Source organism: Bos mutus, chromosome 19 (genome assembly GCF_027580195.1).
Source record: "Bos mutus isolate GX-2022 chromosome 19, NWIPB_WYAK_1.1, whole genome shotgun sequence".
Classification (NCBI taxonomy): Eukaryota; Metazoa; Chordata; class Mammalia; order Artiodactyla; family Bovidae; genus Bos; species Bos mutus.
Genome location: NC_091635.1, coordinates 21561364 through 21585743, shown reverse-complemented (window position 1 = coordinate 21585743; position 24380 = coordinate 21561364). Strand labels below are relative to the sequence as shown.

At 58.7% G+C, this 24380-nt stretch overlaps 1 protein-coding gene across 5 annotated transcripts in view; it reads right to left on the bottom strand.

The window, feature by feature from the left end:
* PEMT (phosphatidylethanolamine N-methyltransferase) overlaps positions 1 to 20605 on the bottom strand; it is a 35168-nt gene extending 14563 nt beyond the window's left edge. Inside the window, exons 1-5 of one of the 5 annotated variants that reach the window (XM_070389637.1) lie at positions 20040 to 20178; positions 15885 to 15975; positions 15312 to 15468; positions 14683 to 14769; positions 10599 to 10706 (exon numbers count right to left, since the gene is read on the bottom strand). In XM_070389637.1, the coding sequence (XP_070245738.1) occupies positions 10599 to 10691 (93 nt within the window). In that variant the 5' untranslated portion in view covers positions 10692 to 10706; positions 14683 to 14769; positions 15312 to 15468; positions 15885 to 15975; positions 20040 to 20178. Of the gene's footprint in view, positions 1 to 10598; positions 10707 to 14682; positions 14770 to 15311; positions 15469 to 15884; positions 15976 to 20039; positions 20331 to 20457 lie in introns of those variants that run through there. The other 4 variants (XM_070389638.1, XM_070389636.1, XM_070389635.1 and 1 more) reach the window with 4 other exon arrangements.
* Between the last annotated feature and the right edge of the window lie 3775 nt (positions 20606 to 24380).

Here is a 24380-nt window from a genome sequence, read left to right as displayed (position 1 = left end):
CCGTTCTAGAAGTAGTCATGGCATTGCACACCCCTGGGGCCGGCTGGGGTCGGAGAACAGGTGGAGGCACACAGCAAAACCAAGCTCCTGCTTTCCTTGACGCCTGAGCTTGACCACGCACAGTACTCTCCAGGGGACCCTACCAGCGGTCAGGCACTTGTATCAACAAGCTCGCAGACGGAGTTTGCCCTTTGAGGGGTCCCAGGAATGCCTTCCCGGGAGAAGTTGGCACCTCTCACAGAACACAGCACCAGCTGTGAGCAGCACCCGCCGGGGACCATCAGTCCCTGCCACCGCCCACCAGAAAAGCGCTTCAGTCTACACACAAGGGAGCAGCGGCACAGAGAGGGTAAGTGGCCCACCCAAAGCCACACAGCTGTGAAGTGGAAAGCCCGCCTGGAACCCAGAGCCTGTTTCTAACCACTAAGCCCCTGGGCCTCCTGGCTACCCCTTCCCCAGGCATCCCCCACCTCTGATTTGCTGGTTCTGAGTCCCACTTCCTGAGGGGCAGGCTGGCGGCCCATCGGGCATCTCCCATCAGACCAGGAATTTGCCCATGTGAAGCCAGGGAAGGGGGAGGGGTGGGGACGCACCCCACTGCTCTGCAGAAGCCTTCAGTGTTTCCATCATGGGAGCTCGAAATGCTGGTGGGAGTGAGGACAGGCGCGCTGGTGGTGGAGGTGACAATCCTGAGCTCCTTCCTGAGCCATCCTGGCTGCAGCCCTCAGCCCCACCGGGCATTTCCCAGTCATGAGGGCCATGGCACCCCAGCTTCCCGAAGGGGGCTGGTCGCCGGGCCCCCGAACAGCCCCACCCTGCAGAGCTGGACTGGTCCTGGGTACTTCAGGCAGGCCGGCCAGAACCACCAAGACAGAGCCCAGCCACGTAGGTCAACCCCAGGCACCTCAGCCCATGCAAGAGGCCGCAGGCCCTGTGTCCCTGACGTCCCTGTGTCCCTGTGTCCCTGATCTGCCCAGACACCACAGCTTCCTGCCCATTTCTGCCACCTGGAGGGGCTGCCCCCGCCCTTTGCATGCTGTCGGCCACGAGGGAGGCTCTCCTCAGGCAGCCTCTCCACCTCGTCCTGCAACCAGGGTCCCGGCCTCACCGTGTGCAGACTCCCCACCACAGGGTCTGGATGGCCTCTCCTGTCCCCCATCTCCGGGGTGAGCTGTGACTCAGCTACTCGTTCCAGAACACAGAACAAGCCCTGCTTTTGCTTCCAAACTTTGCTCACGATGTTCCCTCTCCTGATAATGAGGCCGTGCTGAGGCAGGAGACGTCCTCAGCTTTGGAGACGTGGGGATAGCAACTGTGCAAGGTGTCCTGGGACCTGGGTGACGCGGGCTGCTCTCTGTTCCAAGGATGTAAATTTGCCAATTAAAATCAATGTTCCTTCTGCCTCCCATCCTCAGGGGTCTCTACCCTGTCCCCTCCATCCCCGGGCCCACATGCTGTACCTTGCTCCCCCTGGGGCATCTTCTGAACCCCAGAGTCTTTCCAGAGGCAACCCCCTCCCCAAGCAGCCTGGGAGCCACGTGGAGCCACTTCGGCCTCCCTGAGCCTCCTGGGCATCCTGTGTGTGGACACAGGCTGAATCCCCAACCCGCTAAGAGCCCACATCCGTGGCCGCCTCTGCGTGTGCAGGAGCCCAATCGGAGCCATGAGGGGGACGGAGGGCAGTGATGGTGTCGGCGAGAGTGTGTCACTCAGCCCAGTCATGGCAGGAGCCCACAGGGCTGGTGCCGCCCAGCAGCCTAGAACCCACCAACTCACTGAGCACTCATTCATATGAGCTGGGGCCCTGGCAGGTGCAGCGGGACTTTCTGAGCAGAAGCAGATGAGCCCAGGCTGGGGACGGTGGGCGTGACAGACTGTGTCACACGCAGTCCTGCTGGCCACCAGCCTCTGGCTGGGGACCAGAACAAAGATGCTGGGAACCAAGCGAGCCCAGGGAGGGGGACCCCACTGTTCACCCCCGGTGGGGTGGGAATCAACACTACCTTGGTCACCCCTGGGGTTCAGCTGTAACAGGGGAAGAGGGGCTGCCATCCCAGGGGAGGGTTATAGCCCACGGCTTATGACCCGGGGCCTCCACCAAGTCCCAGAGCTCCTGAAAACTGCCAGGCTCCGGTACTGAGAGGCGCACCCGGGCTCTCACAGCTGCTGCAGCACCGAGCTGGGGTCGTGCCCTCTGCCACATGCCTAGCCCGGCCCTGGCCACTGGGCACTGTGTTCTTTCTTCTCCTTTTAAAGGACAGGAACAAGGCGGCCGGCGGCTGGGCCTCCGCACAAGTCTACGTGATCTCAGGGCTGAGCCTGGCGACCCCCTGAGGCTGGGGGAGCCCGCGGTTCCTCAAGGGCCGGAGCTGAGCTCCCCTCCTGCTGCAGCTGCTGACAATGGGGCCGACCTCCTTGGGGCAGAGACTCAGGACAGTTAATCCAGCACCCAGGGGCACCAGAGGGAAGTGTTTACAGAGCAGCCCAGGCCAGGCCAGGCTCCCAGCAGCTGCTGGGCACTGAGGCGACCAGGGCAGTGTGGTCTCTGCCCTCGGGGCCTCCAGTGTCGGCAGGCATGCCAAGGATGTGATCACCTTGGATGAGAACAGGTGCTGGGAGGAAGAATAATTTGGCATGGGGGGCAAGGGGAGGCCTCCCTGACAGATGACCCTCACTGGAGGCCTGAGGGCTGAAAAGGAGATTGACACAGTGCAGAGAAAAGGGTCCTGCAGCAGGGGCAGGTAGCTTGCCATGCTCCGGGGCACTGTCTTGCCCAGACCAGCGAGCCCCATCCAGCTGGCCAGGCCGTGTGCCGGCCTCAGCTCAGGGTAGACAGAGTGGGCCGGGGTTCCGCTCTACACCTCGGACATGGTATTTGGCAGGTAAGGTGTCTTTATCGGGAAGAGCCAGAGGTGCTAGGAGGGCCAGGCAGTCTCAGAAACAAGGGACATCACACAACCAGAGGAGACAGCAGAGCAGAGGAGCCAGAGACAGAGGGAAATTCCTACCCCAGACCCAGCAGGTCAGAAGGGCAAACACAGGGGCCGAGAGGGGGAACCCATGACGGCCAGGTCCATCGGCACCACCCCACCAGCACCACCCCACCTCACAAGGACTGCAGCTGATCAGGCCCTGCCGTCCACAGACCAGACTTGGGAGCTGCCTGTGTCCAGTGGGGAGCAAGTACGAGGCCCGGAACTTTGACGGGAGGGGAACCCATGGTGGAAGATTCAAGAGGCATTGAGAAGGACGAGGAGTCATCATGCCCGTGGCCTCCAGAGGCCCAGAGGCCCCACAGGCCTTGAAGATGGGCAGGAGGCCCATCAGGCAGTGGATGTAGAGGTGGCACTGGCCGCACACATGCCCAATCTATGACGTGTCCAGAGGTCTCCCTGATCCGGCGCCGGGTCCAGCTCTGCAGTGACCACAGCCTGGCCTTTTACTTTGGACCCAAGTAAGACTCTGTTAAAGTGGCAGAGACAGAATGGGGGTCCCCATGTCCAGCTACTACCCCCCTCCCCACGAGGCTGTCACCCCCCCAGACCCTCTGCCCACTTGTTACAATTGCAGTTAAGAAAATCCACCCCCTCCTTGGGCAGAACTCGTGCTTTCCCACTGGGCCTGAGCGCTGCAAGGCGGCACGTCCTGGTCACGACCACGGACCGCCTGGGCCTGAGTCCTTCAGAGGCTGTGGAGACGCAGCAGCGGCTTTCCCCGCCCATGCCACCCCTAGCAGAGAAGCACAGAGAGGCTTCATCCTGACGGAAACCCAATCCCCTTCACAGAGCCGTGTGACTGGGGACAGTCTCTCCTCGCTGGGTACAGCCTGGGTCAAAATACCGTGTTCTGGGCTAGCTAATCTTCCCCCTCCAGCAGGGCAGGAACACACCTGGGACCTGGGCGGGGGGCAGTGATCACGGCTCTGTGTCCCCGAGGACGCACGAGACAGAATACGGAACAGTGCGGTCCCGCCCACAGCACGCTCTCTCCAGGAAGAGTCTGCGTGGCCTCCCGAGGGGCTCTGGGACTCCTGCGGCACCTGGGGGTCAAGGATCATGCGCGAACCACCTGGCCAGCTGGCCTCCATTCAGCCTCGGGACACAGGGCCTGGGCCTCCCGGCCATCTTTCCCATCAGAGCCTTGCCGCCCCGGGACCTGGAGCTGCCAGGTCCAAAGTGGATCCTGGACATAAGCAGACAAGCAGGACGAGCACGTTTGCTCTGGGGCTGTTTATGGGCCGAGTCTGAGACCCGGTGCTCATCTGCTGGTGGAGCCCAGTGAGCTGAGAACAGCATGTCCCCATGAGAGGCTGAGAGAGCGAAGAGGCCTCTGGAGGCGGAAGTCTCCATGGAGGGTCACGGGAACAGGGCCCAACGCTTAGGAAACCCCAACACAGGCTGGTTCCCACGACTGCTCTGAGGTCAGCGTCCCCCGATTTTCTGAAGGAGAGGATGAGGGGCCTACTGGGCCTGCCACAGGAGCAGGAGGCGTCTCATTGCACCCGAGCCTTGACACAGAGCACACCCGGGGCTGGGGGCAGGGGACAGACGGCCATTCTTACCACCACCATCTGCAGATGGTGGGCCGTGGGCCATGCATGTGTGTGGCCAACATTTAAACTTTTAACAGACTAAATTCAGAGAGACCAAAAAAAAGAGACCCTCCTCCCCCACCCCAGGGGGAGCCAGAGCCGAAAGATCCTACATCTTCAAGGCCAAGGAGACGGGGGTCATGCGCTTTTCCAGGGTGACCCCCTCCCTCTGGGGAACGATGACTACTGCTTCCAGTGGACATGGCTGCACTTCACATACAATTCTAAGGAGCCCCATACAGCAGGTGAGAGGCAGGCCAGGAGGAAGATGCTGGCAGCAGACATATCAGCAGGCAAGGGGTCAGAACCACTGGATGAGCCCAGGGCCCGCCTCCCAGCCTGCCCACCCCCTCCCCTGTGCCCCGTCCTCTTGAGCCCTTGGGCTCCCAAGGAGAGCAGGGCCGGAGGACCTTCCCTGACCAGTTCGGGGAAATATTGCCCGAAGCAGGTTCCTCCCAGAAGGTGCTGGCCAAACCTGCCTCGTCCACCCAGTGACTTGCCCTCCAGCAATGGAGGCCATGGCCCACCTTCTGGCCAGTCCGTCTCTGTGTCTCCATTGAGCTCCGCCCGGGAGGGGCCCCGAGAGAGAAGCTCTGCTCCTGTCCACTCCCCCGCCACTGAGGCCACTGGTGGTACCTCCCCCACCCTGGGGAACGTGCTGGCTTCACAGCTAACAAGGGATGAGGCCGGGCTGTCCTTGTTCCCTCTCTAATTCTCCTGCTGTTCTGACATGCACACCCAAGGTCTAAAATTAGGCCATTGGATTTCACACCTGACTTTCTGAGCTCCTGGGGAAGGGGGGGTCAGCGCTGATCCAGAAAGGTGTCAAATCTGTATCAGGAACAACATCTTCTGGACACGCTGCTCCGTCCGCCGGGTGGCGGGCTGCCTGTCTGTATGCCACGGCCCTCGGGGTCCCAGCCCCCCGGTCACCATTTGCACAATTTCAAACGTGAGGGCACCTGGCAGGCAGGGGGATAAAAAGGCTGTGAGGTCCCCACCATGTCCTCGGACCGAGTGCTGAGATGCCCTGTAGGCCACGCTCAGACCTGGGCCAGAGAACCAGGGTCAGGGCTCCAACTAACCCCTAGACGGGAAGACCCGGCCAGTGCGCTCTGCCCGAAACCTGGCGGCCAGGCTGCCGTCGGGGCTCAGCTGCCGGAGGGCTGAGCCCATGCTGGAACACCCTCCCACTGCCATTGGGGTTTGTTTCGGAGGGACCCTGAGGTGCTCCCAGCAGGGCCCTGCCCCTGCCTGTTGCATCCATGGGGCTGCCTCAGGGAGGTCACGGTCCTGCCAGCCTAGAAACCCGGTGCTTTCAACCACACCTGCCCTCTCCCCACGCCTGCTTCTCAGAAAGCAGCTGGTGCAAGTGTTTCGCTGTCGGTACAAGGAGACAGCTTCTGGCGGTCAGGACCCTTCACCTCCGCCACCAGCCGACCTGTGAGACCTGGCCGCTCCCTTGGCAGCAGCCTCAGTCAGGGCTGACCCTTTCACGCTTCCCGCCCACCTCCAAGCCGCCTGCTACGGGCTCCAGAGGCGCTGATGTGGCATCCAAGTGCGGCTGACAATGGACTGACTGTCCCAGAACCTGCCCTGAGCTGAGCCGCAAGTGACTGCAGGATAGCACCATTGCCCGGGCAGCCCAGCCACAAACAGTGACCAGGAGAGGCCAACAGGGAGTGCCAGGTGGCCAGAGAGGAGGAGGGGTGGCAGCTGCCAGCCAGCTGCAAGCGAACTTCTAGTCCAACCTCAAGACCCTGACAACTGTGCCTGTTTTACAGATGAGAAAAACCAAAATTTGGCTCAGAGAAGCCAAAATTCCCACCCAGGTCCAGGTCAGGAGACCGCAGCAGCAGGATAGGCCACTGTGCTCAGACGCCCATGCCCCTCCCTGGGCTGGCGAGACAGGCAGGGAGGACTTAGGAGGGCAGAGGCACAGCTGCACTTGGCTTCTGGGGCCAAGCAGCCAAGGATGGGCCCAAAGTCACTGGAGCCGTCCTGCCCCTGGCACCCCTCCTAGGTGGCTGCCTCTCAAGGCCACCCCACAGAGAGCCCATACACTGTCAGAGTGGGGTGCACCCCAGCCCAGCAGGCGCATCCTAGGCTGCAGGGGGTGGGGCTGCAAGGCTGGACCCCCGACAGGGCCTCTCCTGCCAGCAGGGCCCCTGGTCCTGCCCCAGCTGGGCCAGCCAGCTTGCCATTCAGGGCTGTGTCTGCACTGGGAAGGCCCTCCTGGAGGAGGGCTGGGGAAGAAGGGGGGCCAGGGGAGGAGGGGGGCCTGGGGAGGAGGGGGTAACGCACAGGAGCAGGAGCCCCAGCTGTCAGGTTTGGCTCTGCTCTCACAGCTGTGTGACCTGGGCAGGTCAAGCGACCTCTCTGGTCCTTAGCTGCCACTTCTGAAAAAATCTGGGGTGGACCCGCCCATCCCCCCCAGGAGTCTGCACATCAAATCCATTTGGGGAGGTGGTGACAACAATGCTTAGTCTTAGGACGGCCATCAGTGAGTACACCTGCCCCCAGCGCCCCCAGTCTCTGTCCCGCCCCCCTCGCTGCAGAGCAGCCCCTGATCCCCCACCCAAGGCTGCTGGGGACATTGAGAGCAGTTGGCTGACCCCCGCCCGCCACCTCGCCCAGGACCCGCAGAACAAGGCTGGACTCTACAGAGCCGAGAGCAGAGAGACTGGGCAGGAGAGCTCTGCCTGTGCCCCCTCCTCCCATGCTCCCCAATGCTGAGCAGTGCTCGTGCCTGACACCCTGAGAGAGGACAGGGAAAGCTGAGCGCGGGCAGATTCACCTCTGTCCCCGCCAGGCATAAGGGTGGGTCTGCCCCGAGGGGGGTGGGTCCCAGAGGCAGTGAAGACAGGCCCAGCCCCGGAGTGACCCCCCAGCTCATCATCTCCCAAGGCAGCCCCCCTCCCTGCAAAGCTGGTCGTGGGCACAGGAACTGTCCTCCAAGACTGGTTGGAGCCTCAGACAACAAGTACGGGATTTGGACAAATTAGTCTAGGAAGCTTTGCAGCCCCAATCCTACCCTCCCCTGATTCCCCAGATGCATCAGGTGGCCTGGTTCTCCATCCCTCTCTGCCCAGGACTCTGGGTCCCTCCCGACCTCGTGACCTCTGTCCCCTGGAGCCCACACTCCAAGGCCAATGCCTCTTTGGAGAAACTACAGGGATCTCAGGTCCAGAAACACCGTGTGCCCAGGGGCCTTCCCTGAGGTGCCCTGGGCATCGAGTCCCAGGGTCTTCGGGCTGGGTCTTGACCGCTTCCTACCCTAGCCCCCCTGAGGCTCAGGGAGCCAGGGCAGGGCCAGGAGGCGGGATCAGAGGAAACGCGGCATGAACGGGCTCCTATGGCTGCTCCTCCTGGCCAAGTGTGGCCCAGGCTTCCAGACCCTTCACACCCATTCACCTCCCCCGCCGCCTGGCAGCCACCCTGGAGGAGAGCTGGACAAAGGCCACCCCTTGCCCCAACACCCTCCGACCTCAGATGATACAGCTGAGGCCCAGGCCAGAGCAAGTGGGCAGTAAATAGAGACAAACCCCACGCCTTGGACATTTTTCCTGAATCTCAGATGGCCTCAGAGGAGGACCAAGGAATGGTGCAAAGCTGACGACACAGCCAGGCTGGCACTGTAGGTCAGCGGGAGGACCTACTACTCGCCCCCAGTGGAGAAACGACCTGGCCTCTGGCCCCCAGGCCACTCAGGGCTCACCCACAATAACTTACTGGGCCAGGCCCTACCCTCAGCTCCCAGGAGCCCTGGGTCTAAAGGAGGGGCGAAACGCAAACTCACAAGGATCAGGGCCCACAGACGTCTGCTGGGGCCAGGGCTCGGGGAGGGCTGGTGGGAGAGGGGGGCCCTTCTCGGAGGGAGCAGACCCTGCAAAGGCGGGGGGGTGGGGGGCATGCGAGGAGACCCAGGGGGTATGTGTCATCAAACCGCCCCTCCGTGCATCAGGGACCCCAGAGGTAACCCACCAGCCCCCCACACCTGTCCTACCAAATCAACACAAGCTCGGATGCAAATGCTGCCCCACTGCCCACCACTACCTCCAGCGGTGAAGCACCCCAGGAGAGGCGCTTTGTCTACCCCCACGCCCCAGCAGGACTGAGAGGAAACTCAGGCTGTACCCCTGGAACATCAGGAGCCGGGGGGAGAAGCAGCCCAATTAGGTGGGGTCTTGCTGGGACTCCCTCCTCACTGCCTCGCCCACCACACGGTCTGGGCGCCTGGCGAGCTACCTGGTACCATACGTACCAGTTTGGGTTGGGGTTAGGGTTAGGGTATGCTTTAATGCTGCCCTGCTCAGACCCCTAGACTCTAAAGTTAGCCCAGCTGCTGCCCGCCGCCCCACACAGCTCTCCCTTCAGGGCTCGGGCCATGGGGCGGGCAGGGCTGCACATCCTAAGAAGCACACACACACATGCCATGGCACATCCAGGCCAGAGGAGAGAGCGTGGGTCCTGGTGACACTGGGCTGACCGTCCCCACTGGGAGCCGAGGCCAGACACCCCATAGCTCTGCAAAAATCCAGCTCGCTGTGGAGCCCAGTTCGTGCACAGCCGTGCCCTCGGAGTGAGACTCTGAGCCAGACGGGAGCAAGGGTGTCAGACAGCCTGTCCACGCCCAGCCCAGCTCCCCATGCTCACATGTGCACATGCATGTACAGCCACGTGTGCACCTCTCACACACATCTCACTGCTGCCTGAGACACAACCAGGGTGCAGGCCAGCACTAAGGGTCCTTCCTCGGGACCGCCGGCCTGTCCACCTCCCCACCCACCCCTGCCTGGCTCCTCCCGAAGCTCAGTCCAGCCAAGGAGCCCCGACCCCGCTGGCTGCCTGTCTCCAGGACAACTCTGGACACCAGCTTCTGTGTAACTGCTCACTGGTTTCAGGCTTTCGGCCCCTAGATCTGGGGGAGAGTGTCCCTGCTGTTCTGGACTACCCACCTGTGGTCACATGTCAGGGAAACCAGCAGGGCGTGTGGAAAAGGACACAAGTCCTTCCCCTCAAGGAGACCAGTCTGTCAGGACAGAGGGACGGCACATTGATCAGGGCGCGTGTCCCTCCCCTCAAGGAGACCAGTGTGTCTGTCGGGAGGGACATCATGTTGACCAGGGCGTGGCCCTCCCCTCAAGGAGACCACTCTGTCTGTCCGTGGCCTCTTTGTGATGAGCAGCCCCGCCCCCACCCTGCTCCCACCAGATGAAGAGAAGACCTAACTCGTCAACCAAATGCAAATATGTCCTGTTCTGCCCCGGGGACCGAGTGGCCACCTGAGATGAAGAAAGCTTGGAACAGCATGTGCCGACGCCCTGGAGGTGAGCATAAGGCATCCACAGCTCTGCCAGCTGGCGCCTTGGGGGTGGCCTCTCCCCCACCCCCAAGATGCTGCTGCAGACAGCAGACCAGAGGCCCCAAAAGCTTCCCCTCATCCTGCCGGGGAGAGGCGTCTCCCCGAAGGGCTGGCAAAGGGATGGCCCAGAGCCCACTGCCCTCTCTCCACCTCCCACCCAGCCCCCGCAAGGCCCCGTGCCCACAGATGACCTGGCGGGGGTCTGCCACCTGGTTCACTTGCTGTGGGTTCCTTCCTGCTCCCCAGTGCCCGTCAGCCCAGGGGCTGCAGACCACTCTGAGGGAAGCCACATTTGGGAAAAGTGACCATGGCTACAGAGCACATCTGGTGCTGGGGTGGGAGATTCACAAGAAGATGGCTTTGTTGCGCACGTAGCAGGAGGGGAGCCAACCCCAGCCTAGACCTTCCAACTCACCCATTGGAACAGCGGCCCCGCCAGGCACACAGGGCAGCCCTGGGCTGTCTGCTAAAGCCAAGATGTGGCAGGACCCCAGGGGAGGGGCGTCCTCCCCAGGTGCCGACCTTGGCAGGGAATCAGGAGGATGCTCCCACGCTGACCAGAGACAGACAGGGAGGGAAGAGCCGCCAGTCTGTCCGTCTGTCCACCTGTCTGTCCATGCAGCCCGCCCTGGGCGCACTTACCACATTCCAGAAGAGCGGATTGAAGACAATGGCAAGGACGGCAGCCACAAAGTGGGGTTCCGAGAGGTCCACGTAGCCAAGCAGCCGGGTCATAATGCAGAGGTCTGCCTGAAGGGACAGAGTGGCATCAGTGGGAGACGGGCCTGCCCCACCTGGCCCCACCTGGCCAACACCGGAGAGAAGACAAGCCCAGAGCTCAGAAATAAAGTTACCCTCCGGGAACAGGCCGGCAGGCTCTGGTGCGTCCAAGTCCGGCAAACATTACTACAGTGTAATCTCATAAATCTGAAGATAAAAAGCAAAACCCAGCCAGCCGTGTTATGCCTGTTGGAGGGCGGTTGGGCCACAGTGGAAGCCAGGGAGGAAATCGGTGACTCTGAAGGTGAGTATCCAGCACCTGGTGGAGCAGCGACCCCACTAGGGTAACCAGGACCCTGCGGAGGTGTTTAGAGCCAACCTGAGGGGCCGACACCCGTGTGAGGATGCTCAGCATCTGAGAACCAGATGAAAAGAGCGGCAGTGGCTTTTCCCACCTGCTGGACTGCGCTCCTGAGTGTTGGTGGGGGGTCCCCAACCGCAGGCACCGGCCCCAGGAACATACACATGTGCGCATGGCTGCTCCTATCGGCACGCATGCAACATGTGTGCATCAAAGGAGCTTGGGAAAACCAGATGCACCACCCCAAAGCAATTAGAGAATTTAAACAGACCAGGTCTGTGCCAACTTGCCTTGTTTTCAAATACACGTCAAATGGATGAGGAAGCTGCAGCGCCCCAGAGCCCTTGTGCATTTTCAGGAACTACCACCATATAGCTGAGCACCCCTCCTGTGCCTGGGCCAGGTCTCCCCCACCTTCTCCCTGTCCACCCTCTGGCCGCTCACTCTTTGTGGCCCCCACCCACTCCATGCTGGTAGCTCTCTGCGGCTATGACAACCAAAAACAGCTCCAGACATGGCCCAGACATCCCTGGGGACAGAACTGAGATCTGCCCCCCCACTGGCCTCTGGGGACAAGGAGGAGACAGCCAGATGCTTCCAGCACTGAGTTTTTTCTTTAAAAAGGATGAGACACCACTGATATTCTGAGTGCTAAGTTACTGCATCACTCTCTGTTTTTTGTTTTTAGACATCCATGGTACCTCTCCACATGCAGTTCAGTTCAGTTCAGTCACTCAGTCATGTCTGACTCTTTGTGACCCCATGGACTGCAGCACACCAGACTTCCCTGTCCATCACCAACTCCTGGAGCTTACTCAAACTCATGTCCATCACGTCAGTGATGCCACCCAACCATCTCATCCTCTGTTGTCCTCTTCTCTTCCCGTCTTCAATCTTTCCCAGCATCAAGGTCTTTTTCAATGAGTCGGTTCTTCACATCAGGTGGCCAAAGTATTGGAGTTTCAGCTTCAGCATCAGTCCTTGCAATGAATATTCAGGACTGATTTCCTTTAGGATGGACTGGTTGGATCTCCTTGCAGTCCAAGGGATTCTCAAGAGTCTTCTCCAACACCACAGTTCAAAAGCATCAATTCTTTGGTGCTCAGCTTTCTTTATAGTCGAACTGTCAGTCCATACATGACTACTGGAAAAACCATAGCCTTGACTAGACGGACCTTTGTTGGCAAAGTAATGTCTGTGCTTTTTAATATGCTGTCTAGGTTGGTCATAGCTTTTCTTCCAGGGAGCAAGTGTCTTTTAATATCATGGCTGCAGTCACCATCTGCAGCGATTTTGGAACCCAAGAAAATAAAGTCTCTCACTGTTTCCATTGTTCCACCATCTATTTGCCATGAAGTGATGGGACCGGATGCCATGATCTTAGTTTTTTGAATGTTGAGTTTTAAGCCAACTTTTCCCCTCTCCTCTTTCACTCTTATCAAGAGGCTCTTTAGTCCACATGCAAGTCACAATAAAAATAAGCCTCAGCTGGGAAGAAAGTCAGGACCATGGGGGTTCTGGTCTTTCCCATAATATCACCTGCAATGGTGAGACACAGTTCATTCTTTCGGAAAGTGTTTGTCTCAGGCCACCCAGCCCTGCAGACACTCCACAGGTGACCACTCCTAGCTTGGCTCAGCCTACCATGCCGCTGAGCATGGCTGTGAAAGATTCAGGAACATCTTGGAGCTCAGATTCTGGCATGTCCCTCCCACATGGCCTCCTCTGCCTGTCAGTTGGCAGGGCCCAGGGAAAAAGCCAGACTCAGTTGACCGCCCAAGACAGAAGAAAAGCTGAGCCAAGAATCAGAGGTGCATGGTTGCGGGAATGCTGGGCACACTGGCCCAGGCCAGGGCCACGGAAGCACAGGTGCAGGATACAGAGGATGGCCAAGCCCCCTCAGCAACCATGGGGAGCAAGGCTGGACACAGGGCCCTGCCTTGGTGGGCCACAGTGGAGCACCCTGTACGCTGCCACCCTTTTGACTAGCTCCCCCCCGCAGCCAGGTGGCACCTGCCAAGGTGTGGAAGCCCCTAGGAAGGACAGGCTGCAGCCTGAGGGAGACTCCCCAAAGCTTTGAGGAGTGGCTGAATCAGAGGACGTTTCTTAAGCACGTCTGACTGTGAGGCTCCGCCCACTGAAATGCTGTCTGGGGGGGCGGGGCGGGGGGCGCGGGATGGACCAGAGTCCTGCTTGGGTCCTACTCAGCGGCCAACGGAGCAGGCTGAGGTCCGGCACCAGCCCCCTCCATGAAAGCAGACACTCTCAGCCAGGAGGCCTCACTGGCCCCAGTGCTCCTCCTGCTCACCCGCCTCACTGCCAGCTCCTTCCTCTCACAGCAAGTCTACTCTGGTGGTGCCCCCATCATCCCCCTGCTCAAAACTCTGCCAAGTGGCCCAGTACCCCCAGGAAGGGGCTGGCTCCCAAGGCTCACTTCCTGCCACACCAGCACCCATGCCTCCCCACCCAGCCCAACATCTCTGATGGATTCCCCTCCACCAGTCTTACCTGCCATTCTTCCTGCCACCCCCACCCACAAACAGCGTGTTCTGAACCCTTTCAAATGCCTTCTGAAATACCCTCTGTCCCTCAAACTCCTATTCATCCCTCAAGACCCAGTGAGAGCATGTCCGGTAGCCTCGTCCATGGCCCCTCCTGTGTCTTCTGTGTGTACCCTATCTGTCCCTGTCCCTGTCATCTGTCCCTGTTTGGTGACGGTTCCTCCGGATGAGGGGCCATTTCTTCCCCATCTCTGTATCATCTGCCTGGCACAGAGTGTTTGTTGGGTGAATGGTGGCCTTTGTTTCTTCATCAATAAAACACACGGTGGTAAGGGGACATCTCAGCCGCCTGTGCTCCAGGGACTTCAACCCCCTCCCTCTGACTTCAGAGCAAGACAGGAAGCAGCCCAGGTAACGTGAGTGGGCCCTGCGGGGAGCCGCCCTGAGCCTGCAGACCTCTCTGCTTCTGAGACCAGAGATTCACCAGCTGCCCAGAAGCTGTGCTTCCTAAGTATGTGTTTTTCTGGCGACTCTTAAGCTGAGAAATCAAGCAATGTTCTCAAGCCTTGACCGGGGGTGCGGGTGCAGTCCTCAGTTCCTTAGAAACCCAGGGGTGGAACCCACTCAAGGCGGGTCAGTCTCCCGTCCCCAGGGGGGCGGAGCTGGGGGGGGGCGGGGACCAGCCATGTGCATGAAGAGCCCAGGGACATACTGAGAGTCTGAGCTCTGACCTGAGCCATATTCGATCACATTCATCAACTCCGTGAACCATACTTCCCGCTAATGGCCCCCAGCCCTGGCCTGTCTTCTGAATCACCATGTCCAGCTTAGGGCCAGAAGAGAAAACGTGCTTCTCAACATGTTTATGACAGCGACAACTCCCATGGGAGCTTCTGTGGCATTTCTGCAGACAAGGGTGTCACTGTCAGCAGATGCCGTTTTAAGGAGTTCCTCTCAACTGGAATCTGGAGCCTCAAGCCTGGCGACCGTGTCCATGGGGACACCAATGCCCCCCACTGCCAGGGCCCACAGGTGGCCCCACTCAGCAGAGGTGAGTCAAAAACCCTTCCCTGCAGCCGTGCCAGCAACCCTGGGACTCAATGTGTCCGCCCTGACACCCATCACATTTTATGGGGAAACTCACAGAGGTTGCCGGCGGGTCAGATCCTCCAGGCCCCGCCGCTCACACAGCCTCAGCCCCCGTCACTTTCAACTACCAGCCAGCAGACACCTGTACAAGGATAGGAAACCCCACAGTCCCACAGAAGCTCTGTGTCCTCAAGCTGTGCCTCCTGACCCACAAGTGACCCTGGGCTGGCAGGGCCAGAAGGAGAGAGGGCAAAGGGTCAAGCGTGAGGCCTGCCCACGTGGGGAGCAGGTGCAGGTGGTGGCCAGGGGCTCGAGGTCACCCAGGCTCTGGCTAGTGAGCTGGAGGAAGCCGGCACACGGTCCAGTGGCTGCCTGGAGGGTGCAGAGGGGTCTTTTGGGGTGATGGAGCCTAGGTGGTCAGGGGTACATGAGAAGTCTCCATCTGGGCAGACATCACTACATGAATTACACCTCAGAAAAGAAAGTCAGTAGGGGAACTGGGAACTGGCCCCCTTTCCCCAAAGGGCCCAGGGAGAGACGTGGTCCTCCTGCCAGGCTTCAGGTATTTACATTCAGCAGACACGAAGCACCCCCAGGAGGCACCACTCTGGGGGGACTCTGCCAGCTAAGCCCCTGCAGCAAGACCAACATGCATCTACTGATGCGTAGGTGCTCGCGCCTCACCTCGGGCAGTCACTCAGCAGCACCAGCCCTGTTGTCATGCCCGCTCGGAGACAAGCAAGCCAGGGGCTTGCAGAGGCCAGGTCGACCAGCCCTTCCAGATTCCAGATTCCAGATTCCAGGATCAGGCACTGGGGCAAAGATAAGTCCTGAACATTCCCTAGGGGGCCAGACAAGTGAGCAGAAGAAAGACACTGGCTGAGGCCACCGGAAGCCGACATCCAGCCAGGTCCCCCCCAACCCCCCGTTAGGACCGTGGCCCCTACCCAGGTCCCAGGGCCCTCATCACCCAGGAAGCATCTGGTCACCTTGAAGGGGGATTTGTGTTGCCCAGAGAGGGGCGTGTGGAGCAGAGAATGACGAACAGGCCAGGTGGCAGCAGAGGGGCCCCTCCTGGCTTCAGGCTCTGAGGCCGGCAGGTCCTTTTCGGGCTGCTGTCATCTCCGTGACCCAAGGAGGCCCTCCCTCCAAAACCCCGTCAGACAGGAGCAGAGCAGGTGGGTCCCCAGTGCCACCCCAGAACCCTGCACCCCGCCCTGGGCCACCTCAGCTATGGGAAGGGTCCCCCCACCTTACTAAAGCCGTGGAAGTCCTGGCCCTCTGCTCTTGGTAATTCTAATGATGCAGCTCCTGCGGTTCCAAGGTCACGGGCTGCAGGGTCCCAGCGCTGGAATGCAGAGGAGATGCTCCGCCTACCGCACCCCGGCAGCACTCTGTGAGGGGCTCAGAGGCTGGACCATACCGCTTGCCATGCGAGGGGTACGCAGACGTGGCGGGTCAACAGCACCCGGGTCACATTGTGACATCCAAACAAACAGCAGGGGCCCAGGAGTCAAAGTCACATCGACCGCAGGTGGGACCCACGTACCACTCAGCACAGAGGGCAGGGCACAGGCTGGAGACAGTGTGTCGGCCTCCAGCAGGACCCTCCATCTCAGGGCCTCCCAGCAACTCAGGAGACATTTACCAGGAAACCAGTGCTGTGAGCCCCGCACTAGCGCAGACGCACAAAGGAGGGCCACAAAGTTCTGTACTAAGGCAGCCATGACCTCGATCGGGCACCAGGCACAGAAAGTCTCCAGGCAGCCTCCAATCCGGGCTGGGGGCTCCCTCCCACCCTCTAGAAGGACCAGAGGGGGCCTCTGTGACCACCTCCCCTGGGGGATAAGCGGGGGAAACAGGTGCAACCTGTCTTTTCTAATGAGTCAGTTCTTCGCATCAGGTGGCCAAAGTATTGGAGTTTCAGCTTCAGCATCAGTCCTTCCAACGAATATTCAGGACTGATTTCCTTTACGATTGACTGGTTTGATCTCCTTGCAGTCCAAGGGACTCTCAAGAGTCTTCTCCAACACCACAGTTCAAAAGCATCAATACTTTAGCACTCAGCTTTCTTTATGGTCCAACTCTCACATCCGTACATGACTACTGGAAAAACCATAGCTTTGACTAGACAGACCTTTGTCAGCAAAGTGATGAATTCTACCAAACATTTAAGGAACAAAGAACCACAATTCCGCACAGTCTCTCCCAGAACACTTCCCAGCTCCCACTAAGAGGCTTGCATTCCTTTAATGGTATAACCGGACAAAGACACTACAAGAAAACTACAAACCATACTCCTCATGAACACAGCCCTCCAAAACCCTCAGCAAAATGATGGAAACTCAAAGCCTGTAATGTATACAAAGAGAACAGATCAGGACCAAGTTGGGGGTCACGCCAGGAATGCGGGGCTGGTGCGACAACCAACATCCACACAGACAGACAGAAGAGGAAAAGCCATACGGCCATCTCAACAGAGGCAGGAGAAACCAATGCTCTGTACATTGACATGACTTGCCAAAGGTCTGGACTCTCACCCCAAAACACTGAGAACTTCACAGAATAAACAGAATAAGTTGTCCAAAGAAATGGCCTGATGTTTATTCTGACCAATGTGATAACGCCAAGAGAATTTGAAAAACAACTCTGTGTAGTAGGCAAACATCTCACCCTGAAAGGCAGCTCCGACATGCCCCGCACCCCTGGGATTTGCCTCCCAAATGGTCACAGAGCAGTCACATACAGGGACTGTGCAGCCCAAGGGGCCCGGCCCCCAAGCATGGCCTGGACGCAGCCTGAACCTTGCCTTCTGAAGACCACCCACCCTCAGTGTGGTCACCTGAACTTCACAGCTGACAGAGCTCTCATCTTACAAAGCAGGTAACTGAAGGGGCCCTTTGGACACCTATACCACCCATGCTCACAAGGGACAAGGGCTGGGGAACCACCTGGAAATGGGCATGAGCGGAGTCCCCGACTGTGCCCTGGCAACCCAAGCTCCCCAAGAAGCTGGCACCATGGGGCACCATCGGAGCCCTTCTGTCTGGCTCCATCTCCCACCAGTCAGCAGTCTTCACGCGGCTGCTGAGCCAAGGAGGAGCCGAGCCAAGTTCAGGGTAGAGAGGGCCTTGGTCAATGAGGCTGCAGCAGGGACAGTCCTCAGCCCAGGGGGCGGCAGTGGTGGGGGGCTACTTTCTAAGCTAAAAACAAAGTCCTGATTCCGAACCCACTGGAGCAGGCCCAGGAGCTACTGGTCAAGGGCACTGCACCCACATCAGCAGGTGTGTAGCTGCTGGGATCGTGCGGTGGTGCATGACAGAACGACATTTTTTCATGTATTGGGTCAAATATACTATTAAAAGTAACTTCACTGATTTTTTCTTAGTTATTAAACTGTGGCTACTAGAGGAGTTTGGATTTTCACCATGACCACCACCCCTGCCCTGGCCATCGGATGGGGCTGGGTCAGCTTGCTGCCAGCCTGCAGCTCAGATGTGTCGGATGCAAAGAAACCATCCCGGGGACAATATCTCTCCAAACCAGAGATTCTGACAGAGGAGGGAGGAGGGCTGCCAAGCGGCACAAATAGACAACGTGGAATGTTGTTGGCAACAGGAAGCTTAACTGTACCAACATGGGCAGGGGTGGAAAACGGAATGTTAGCCAGAGAGGGTCACCCTGACCCATCTCCTGAAAGCTCCCAGATCAGTCCCACTGCACAGCCCCAGAGGGAAGGGAGAAATAGCAGAAGAGACCTGCCTGCACACACCCAGGAAGTCTCCCCCTCTCCCACTGCCAGGCCTTGCTCAGACCTTAACCTTGCAGGGGCTCCACTGCCCAAAGCCCTGAAGGTCTCCCCACCTCTAGTCAATGGTGCCCATCCTTCCACCTGGAGTTCTCATCCGTGAAGTAGCCACCCCAGGCTGGGCAATCCCGAGGGTCCCCTCTGGCATTCCAAGATCTCTGCCCTTCTCATCTGAGATCTGCTAGGATAGAAAGCACGGCACGCCATGGACCTCATGGGTTTCAAGACCTCTAACGCCATCAGGAACATTCATCCTCCCAGGGCAGCTGGTGACATTCACCTGGATCTGGGTGCCCATTACACCGGAGAGCTCGCTCTGAACCGCCCAAGGCACACAGAGTGACCCAGCACTTCACGGAAAGTTCTCTGAAATAATAAGTCTTCCTCCCCTCCTCTGCTTTCCTCCCATCCCCTTGGGCTGTCCAGCACTTCCTGGGGACAGACGTGAGGCTTCTCTTTGTTCCGGAACAAATCCACCTCCTCACGGCCTTGGCTCTGCCAGCCCTCCACCAGAGAACCTGACCCCCTGGCTTATCTGTCAGAGCTCAGATCAGAGGTCACCTTCTTAGGTAGGGGATGAGCTATCTTGGGATCGCAGTCCCCCTCCCCACCAGCCAGTCTCTAAAACATGGTCCAATTTTATCTCCAGGAGAGAATTTTAGGTTTCCAGGCTCACTAGAGTGAAAAGTCAGTGAGAGCCCACAAAGAATGTCACCTGCCATTCCAGTAAGCAACAAAAGTTGCCCCCATCAGGCCATTGGCCACTGCTGCCAACCCAGGTGCGCCCTGAGGGGGTTTAGGATGGAGAAAAACAGGAGATTGGCCCCAGACAGGATGAGATCTAAGGAATAATTTCAAGGACCCCAGACTCTTGCATCATCCCAGATTCAGAAATGCGCTAAAATCATGAAAGAGATGTCTGTTTCTTGTGTGTGTGTGCGCACATGATTATCAGTAATCTTTTGATGTTCCACCACATGTTTTGGGGTTTTGTTTTTCCAGCAAAAACTTCTATATATCCTGGTTCCTCCCTAACCTCTCTGGAACAGTCTCTCAGAGCTACTAAGAGGCTCTTTCCCGGGCTCCAGTCCGCAAGAAGACCCTCAACAGAACATAACTCGCAACCCTCAGGTTGTGCGTTTTTCTTCGATGGACACCTGCTCTCGCTCAAGACCAGCGGTACCAACGAATGGACCACAAATGGTGGCCTCGAGCAGAGACCTATTTGGGGCTCCACCAGGAGTGGCAGATTCCCGAAACGTGTATGTCTTGTCTCAGAGGCGGCTCCGAGGGAGGGGGCCGGGGGCCAGAGGGTCTCCAGCACCGGGTCCGCCCAGTCCATCCCGGCCCGGCCCGCACGGGGCTCGGCAGGCCCCGAACTCCCCGCTAGTCCACCGGGGAGGAGGCCAGTCCTCTGGCCTCGGCTCAGGGCGCCGCCCTCCCGGAGCCTCGAGATCCCGGGGGTACACAGGTGTACGAGCCCAGGCGCGGGGCCCTAGACACCGCCCCGGCGCCCCGCCCCCGTTGCCTGGTAACGGCGGTCCCGCCCCCCGGCGTAGGAAGAGGCCCCGCCCGCGACACCCCTCCCGCCCCGCGCCCGGTACCTTCCTGAAGTCTAGGTTGCCAAGGCCTCCGCAGCAGTCCGGCGCAGCCACCGAGCTGCGCACGGGCCCCGCCCGGCCCGGACTCGTTGGCCGCGGATTGCCTTGCAGGGATCGCGCTCGGGCCTCGAGGAAGCCCCCGACACCCAGAACCGGCCCCATCGGGCCCGAGAAGCGCCGCCGGCCGGGGTCCTTTCGCCGTGACCCTGCTTCCCCGGCCTTCTGGGAAATGTAGTCCCTGTCCCTGCGCAGCGCCGAGCTCCCAGGCTCGCGCTAGCCTCTCGCGGAGCCGAGAACTACAAGTCCCAGGGCCGTGCGCGGCGGCGCTGGCCGGTCCCGAGGCTGCCACGCAGCCGCGGGGACCTTGCTTGCCGGCCCCCAACCCCCAGCCCCTGGCTACCCACTCGGTCAGCCAACTGACCTGGCGTTCCTGTTCTTGGCCGTCGTCTGGCTGGAGGCCGCCAGCGGCGGGTCGTAAGTTTAAGTAGCGTGCTGCCTAGCCGCTGAGGAGCTGGACTTTGGCCGACTCAGCCCCTAGTCCCTCCCGGGGGCCGACTGTGGCGCGAGGGGGAGTGTTGAGGGGTGGGAACGCCCCTCACCTCCCGCTTCCAGTCGGCGACCCTCCTCCAGTGGCCCTCGAGCACTCACCGGGGCTGCCCTCACTGTCCCCTGGGGTATGAGAGCCGAGCAGCAATGAATGGTTGCAAGCTGGGATGCAAAACGGGGAGGTGAGGGGGCACTGCCCTGGAATGCTCAGGGAAGGACCCGAGGGAGGCCATAGCGCTGGAGAAGGTGCCAGACATGCAGATTTGGGGGTAGGAAGGGACTCACCTGTGCAGGTGCTAGGAGACAGGAGGGGTCCTTCAGAAATCCTGGAAAGGCTGGAGTAGTGGTGGGGGAGACAGTGGGAGGGAACAGGCTTTGAAAAGTAGGTGGGTTACTGGCTGGTTGGGTCCCAAGAGAGCCCTCTTTGTAGCTAGTTGCCACATACCTGGGAGCCTGGCAAGCCATCTGATTCCAGCCCACGCCTCTCTCCCTTGCTTCCCCTCCACCCCGCACCTGCCAGGCCAGGGCATTTGTGAGCTGCCACCGTGTGCCCAATCAGGTGCAACTTCCACAACACCCCTGGGATGGGGCAGAGGCAGGCCCACCATGATATAGGAAGGACGCTGGCATTGGTGCACACACCAACTCCGTGGATGTGGGCAGCTGTCAGTTCCTCAGAAGCACAAGTGAGGTACCTGTTGGTAAAACCCACAGCACAGGACCTGACTCCTGGAAAGTGCTTGAGAACCACTGGCCACCGCTGGGCTGGGTGCACAGCAGGTGCTGAAGGGCTGGTTTGCCCACTGACCACCTCGTGCAGGGTGTCCAGGCAGGGCCTGCCAGAACCAGAGCCGATTCTGGGGAGCTCACCAAGGGGGAGAGCCCCCAGGGGGCACTCCCTACCCACCACAGTCCATTTCACCCGAGCCCCAGTTTTCTCCCCACGTGGCCGTTCCTTCCCCCCGCCCCCACCTTGTTCTTTTATTAAGCCAGGAAAATTAGTTTTTGTGCGCTTGGTTTATGTGGGAACAAAGAAAATGTCAGAGATCACAGCACAGCTGATGCAACCAGCTGAATCCACTCCTCCACCCCTCCTAGAAAGGAGCACTCCAAAACTCAGAAACCAGACTCAGCTTCCAGTGTGGTCGGTGGATCGGAACTGTTCAGGTCAGGAACATCCTGCTGAAGGTATCTGGGGCCAGAAGTCCGGCCTGGCCCTTTGAAACGCCCCAGTCTGAGCTTGCAGGGAAGCCACCCAGGCTGACTTCTCTCAGGGGCTATGCTTCCTCCCGCATCCCTGGCAAACAGAGAAGTCACTTCTGAGGCAGCGTGCTTCTCTGTGGACAAAATATTTGTTCCAGATTCCGACCCAAAGTCCCTGTTTCTGGAGCTTTAACAAATAGCTCCTTTCTCCCCCAGCCCGACCCCGGGGTTGTCTCTCTTTACCCCTAGATACCTCTCCACATATCCAGAGCTGTTTATCATGAGCAGCTACCGTCACAGGCTCCAGGGCAAACGTCTCCAGATGACCTCTCTGGCCAGGAGTTTGACCTTTGCTGGTAGAGGATCAAAGCTAATGGCCATTTCTTCCAACTGTCCCTTCCCCCAGCAGCCCTGCATCTGAGCACCTGGCTCCTTTTATTACTAAAGCTAACATTTGCTTAACGGGTGGCCTTGGGTAAAGCCTAAACCATTCCCTACCCTTGAGTCTCCATTCTGTTCATGGAATCAGTCTGATTGAGAGCAAGAGGAGAAGGGGACGACAGAGGATGAGATGTTGAATGGCATCACCAACTTAATGCATGTTGTGCTTAACGGTTCAGTCGTGTCGGACTCTTTGTGACACCATGGACTGCAGCCCACCAGGCTCCTCTGTCCATGGGGATTCTCTAGGCAAGAATACTGGAGTGGGTTGCCACGTCCTCCTCCAGGGGATCTTCCCAACCCAGGGATCGAACTCAGATCTCCCGCATTGCATGTGGATTCTTTACTGTCTGAGCCACCAGGGAAGCCCAATGGACATTAGTTTGAGCAAACTCCAAGAGACAGTGGAGGACAGGAAGCCTAGTGCACTGTAGTCCGTGGGGTCGCAAAGAGTTGGACTTAGTTTACTTATTTATTCTGTATAGTGTCAGTCCCCCCTCCCCCCTACCCAGGAGAAGATGAGCTTCCGGAGGGCAGGGTTTTGTCTGTTCCTACACAACTCTCCCTGGCACCTGGCTCTTTCCTAATTCCACGCACGAAGCAGGCACTCAGGAAACAATGAGTGAATGAATCATTCAGCCACTCCCAAGTCTGGAGCATCCTTGGAAACTATCTCCCTGGGCCTCACAGACCCCATCTGTGGAATGGGGAGGGTGAAGGATCCTGTCTGTGTGGCCTCCAGCAAGTGACTGATCAACCTTCTCTGACTCTCAGAAGAAGAAATCTAACTGTAAAGACCAGAGCTAAGAAGTCTGAGCTCTTGCAGAGCTGCAGGCCCAGAGCCCAGTGCTGTTTTCTCTGAGCTGCAGAATAGGAGGGAGGGGAAGTGGGAGGGAGGGGAAGAGAGAGGGAGGGGAAGTGGACTCACGTGGGAAGTGCCATGATCACACAGCTGAGTGAATGGTGGGCTTGGAACCTGCCAGCCTAGAGCAGGTGACACAGGAAGCCCAGTCTGGGACCCCCTGATGGAGCCAGCACTGGTTCAGACACTCAGTGCTCAAACCCATCTTGTTTCTGCCCTCTTCTTGCTTCCTTTTCACACATGCCGCTACCCCCATCATGGGCCAGTTAAAGCTGTGTCTTCTCCAAAAAGCCTCACTGCTCCTGTAAGAATGAGGGCAGAGCGTGATCCTCACTCCAAGGTCCCATGTGGCTCAGGCACAGCCACTCTGCAGCCCTTCTTGCTCCCTGTGCTCCATGCACACGCGTCCCCCTCTTCTTGGAGAGCAAGGGCATGTCCTGCACCTGCACACGCTCAGCACCAGTCAGCTCTCGTCAAAGACACAAGTGAATGACGACGGTCAAAGGTGCATTTCAGTCCAGGGAAGTTATCCCTCAAAAATGGAGGCAAAGAAAAGGTGTTTTCAGACAAAAGAGGGAACAGGATCCCAGCTGGGAGCCTGGGGATGCAGGAAGGAGTGAAGAGCACGAGAAAGTAAATCTGATATTAGATGTTTGTAACAATCACTTCATGGGAAATAGATGGGGAAACAGTGTCAGACTTTATTTTTTTGGGTTCCAAAATTACTGCAGATGGTGACTGCAGCCATGAAATTAAAAGTCGCTTACTCCTTGGAAGGAAAATTATGACCAACCTAGATAGCATATTCAAAAGCAGAGACATTACCTTGCCAACAAAGGTTCGTCTAGTCAAGGCTATGGTTTTTCCTGTGGTCATGTATGGATGTGAAAGTTGGACTGTGAAGAAGGCTGAGCGCCGAAGAATTGATGCTTTTGAACTGTGATGTTGGAGAAGACTCTTGAGAGTCCCTTGGACTGCAAGGAGATCCAACCAGTCCATTCTGAAGGAGATCAACCCTGGGATTTCTTTGGAAGGAATGATGCTAAAGCTGAAACTCCAGTACTTTGGCCACCTCATGCGAAGAGTTGACTCATTGGAAAAGACCCTGATGCTGGGAGGGATTGGGGGCAGGAGGAGAAGGGGACGACAGAGGATGATATGGCTGGATGGCATCACTGACTCGATGGACGTGAGTCTGGGTGAACTCCGGGAGCTGGTGATGGACAAGGAGGCCTGGTGTGCTGCGATTCATGGGGTCGCAAAGAGTTGGACACAACTGAGCCACTGAACTG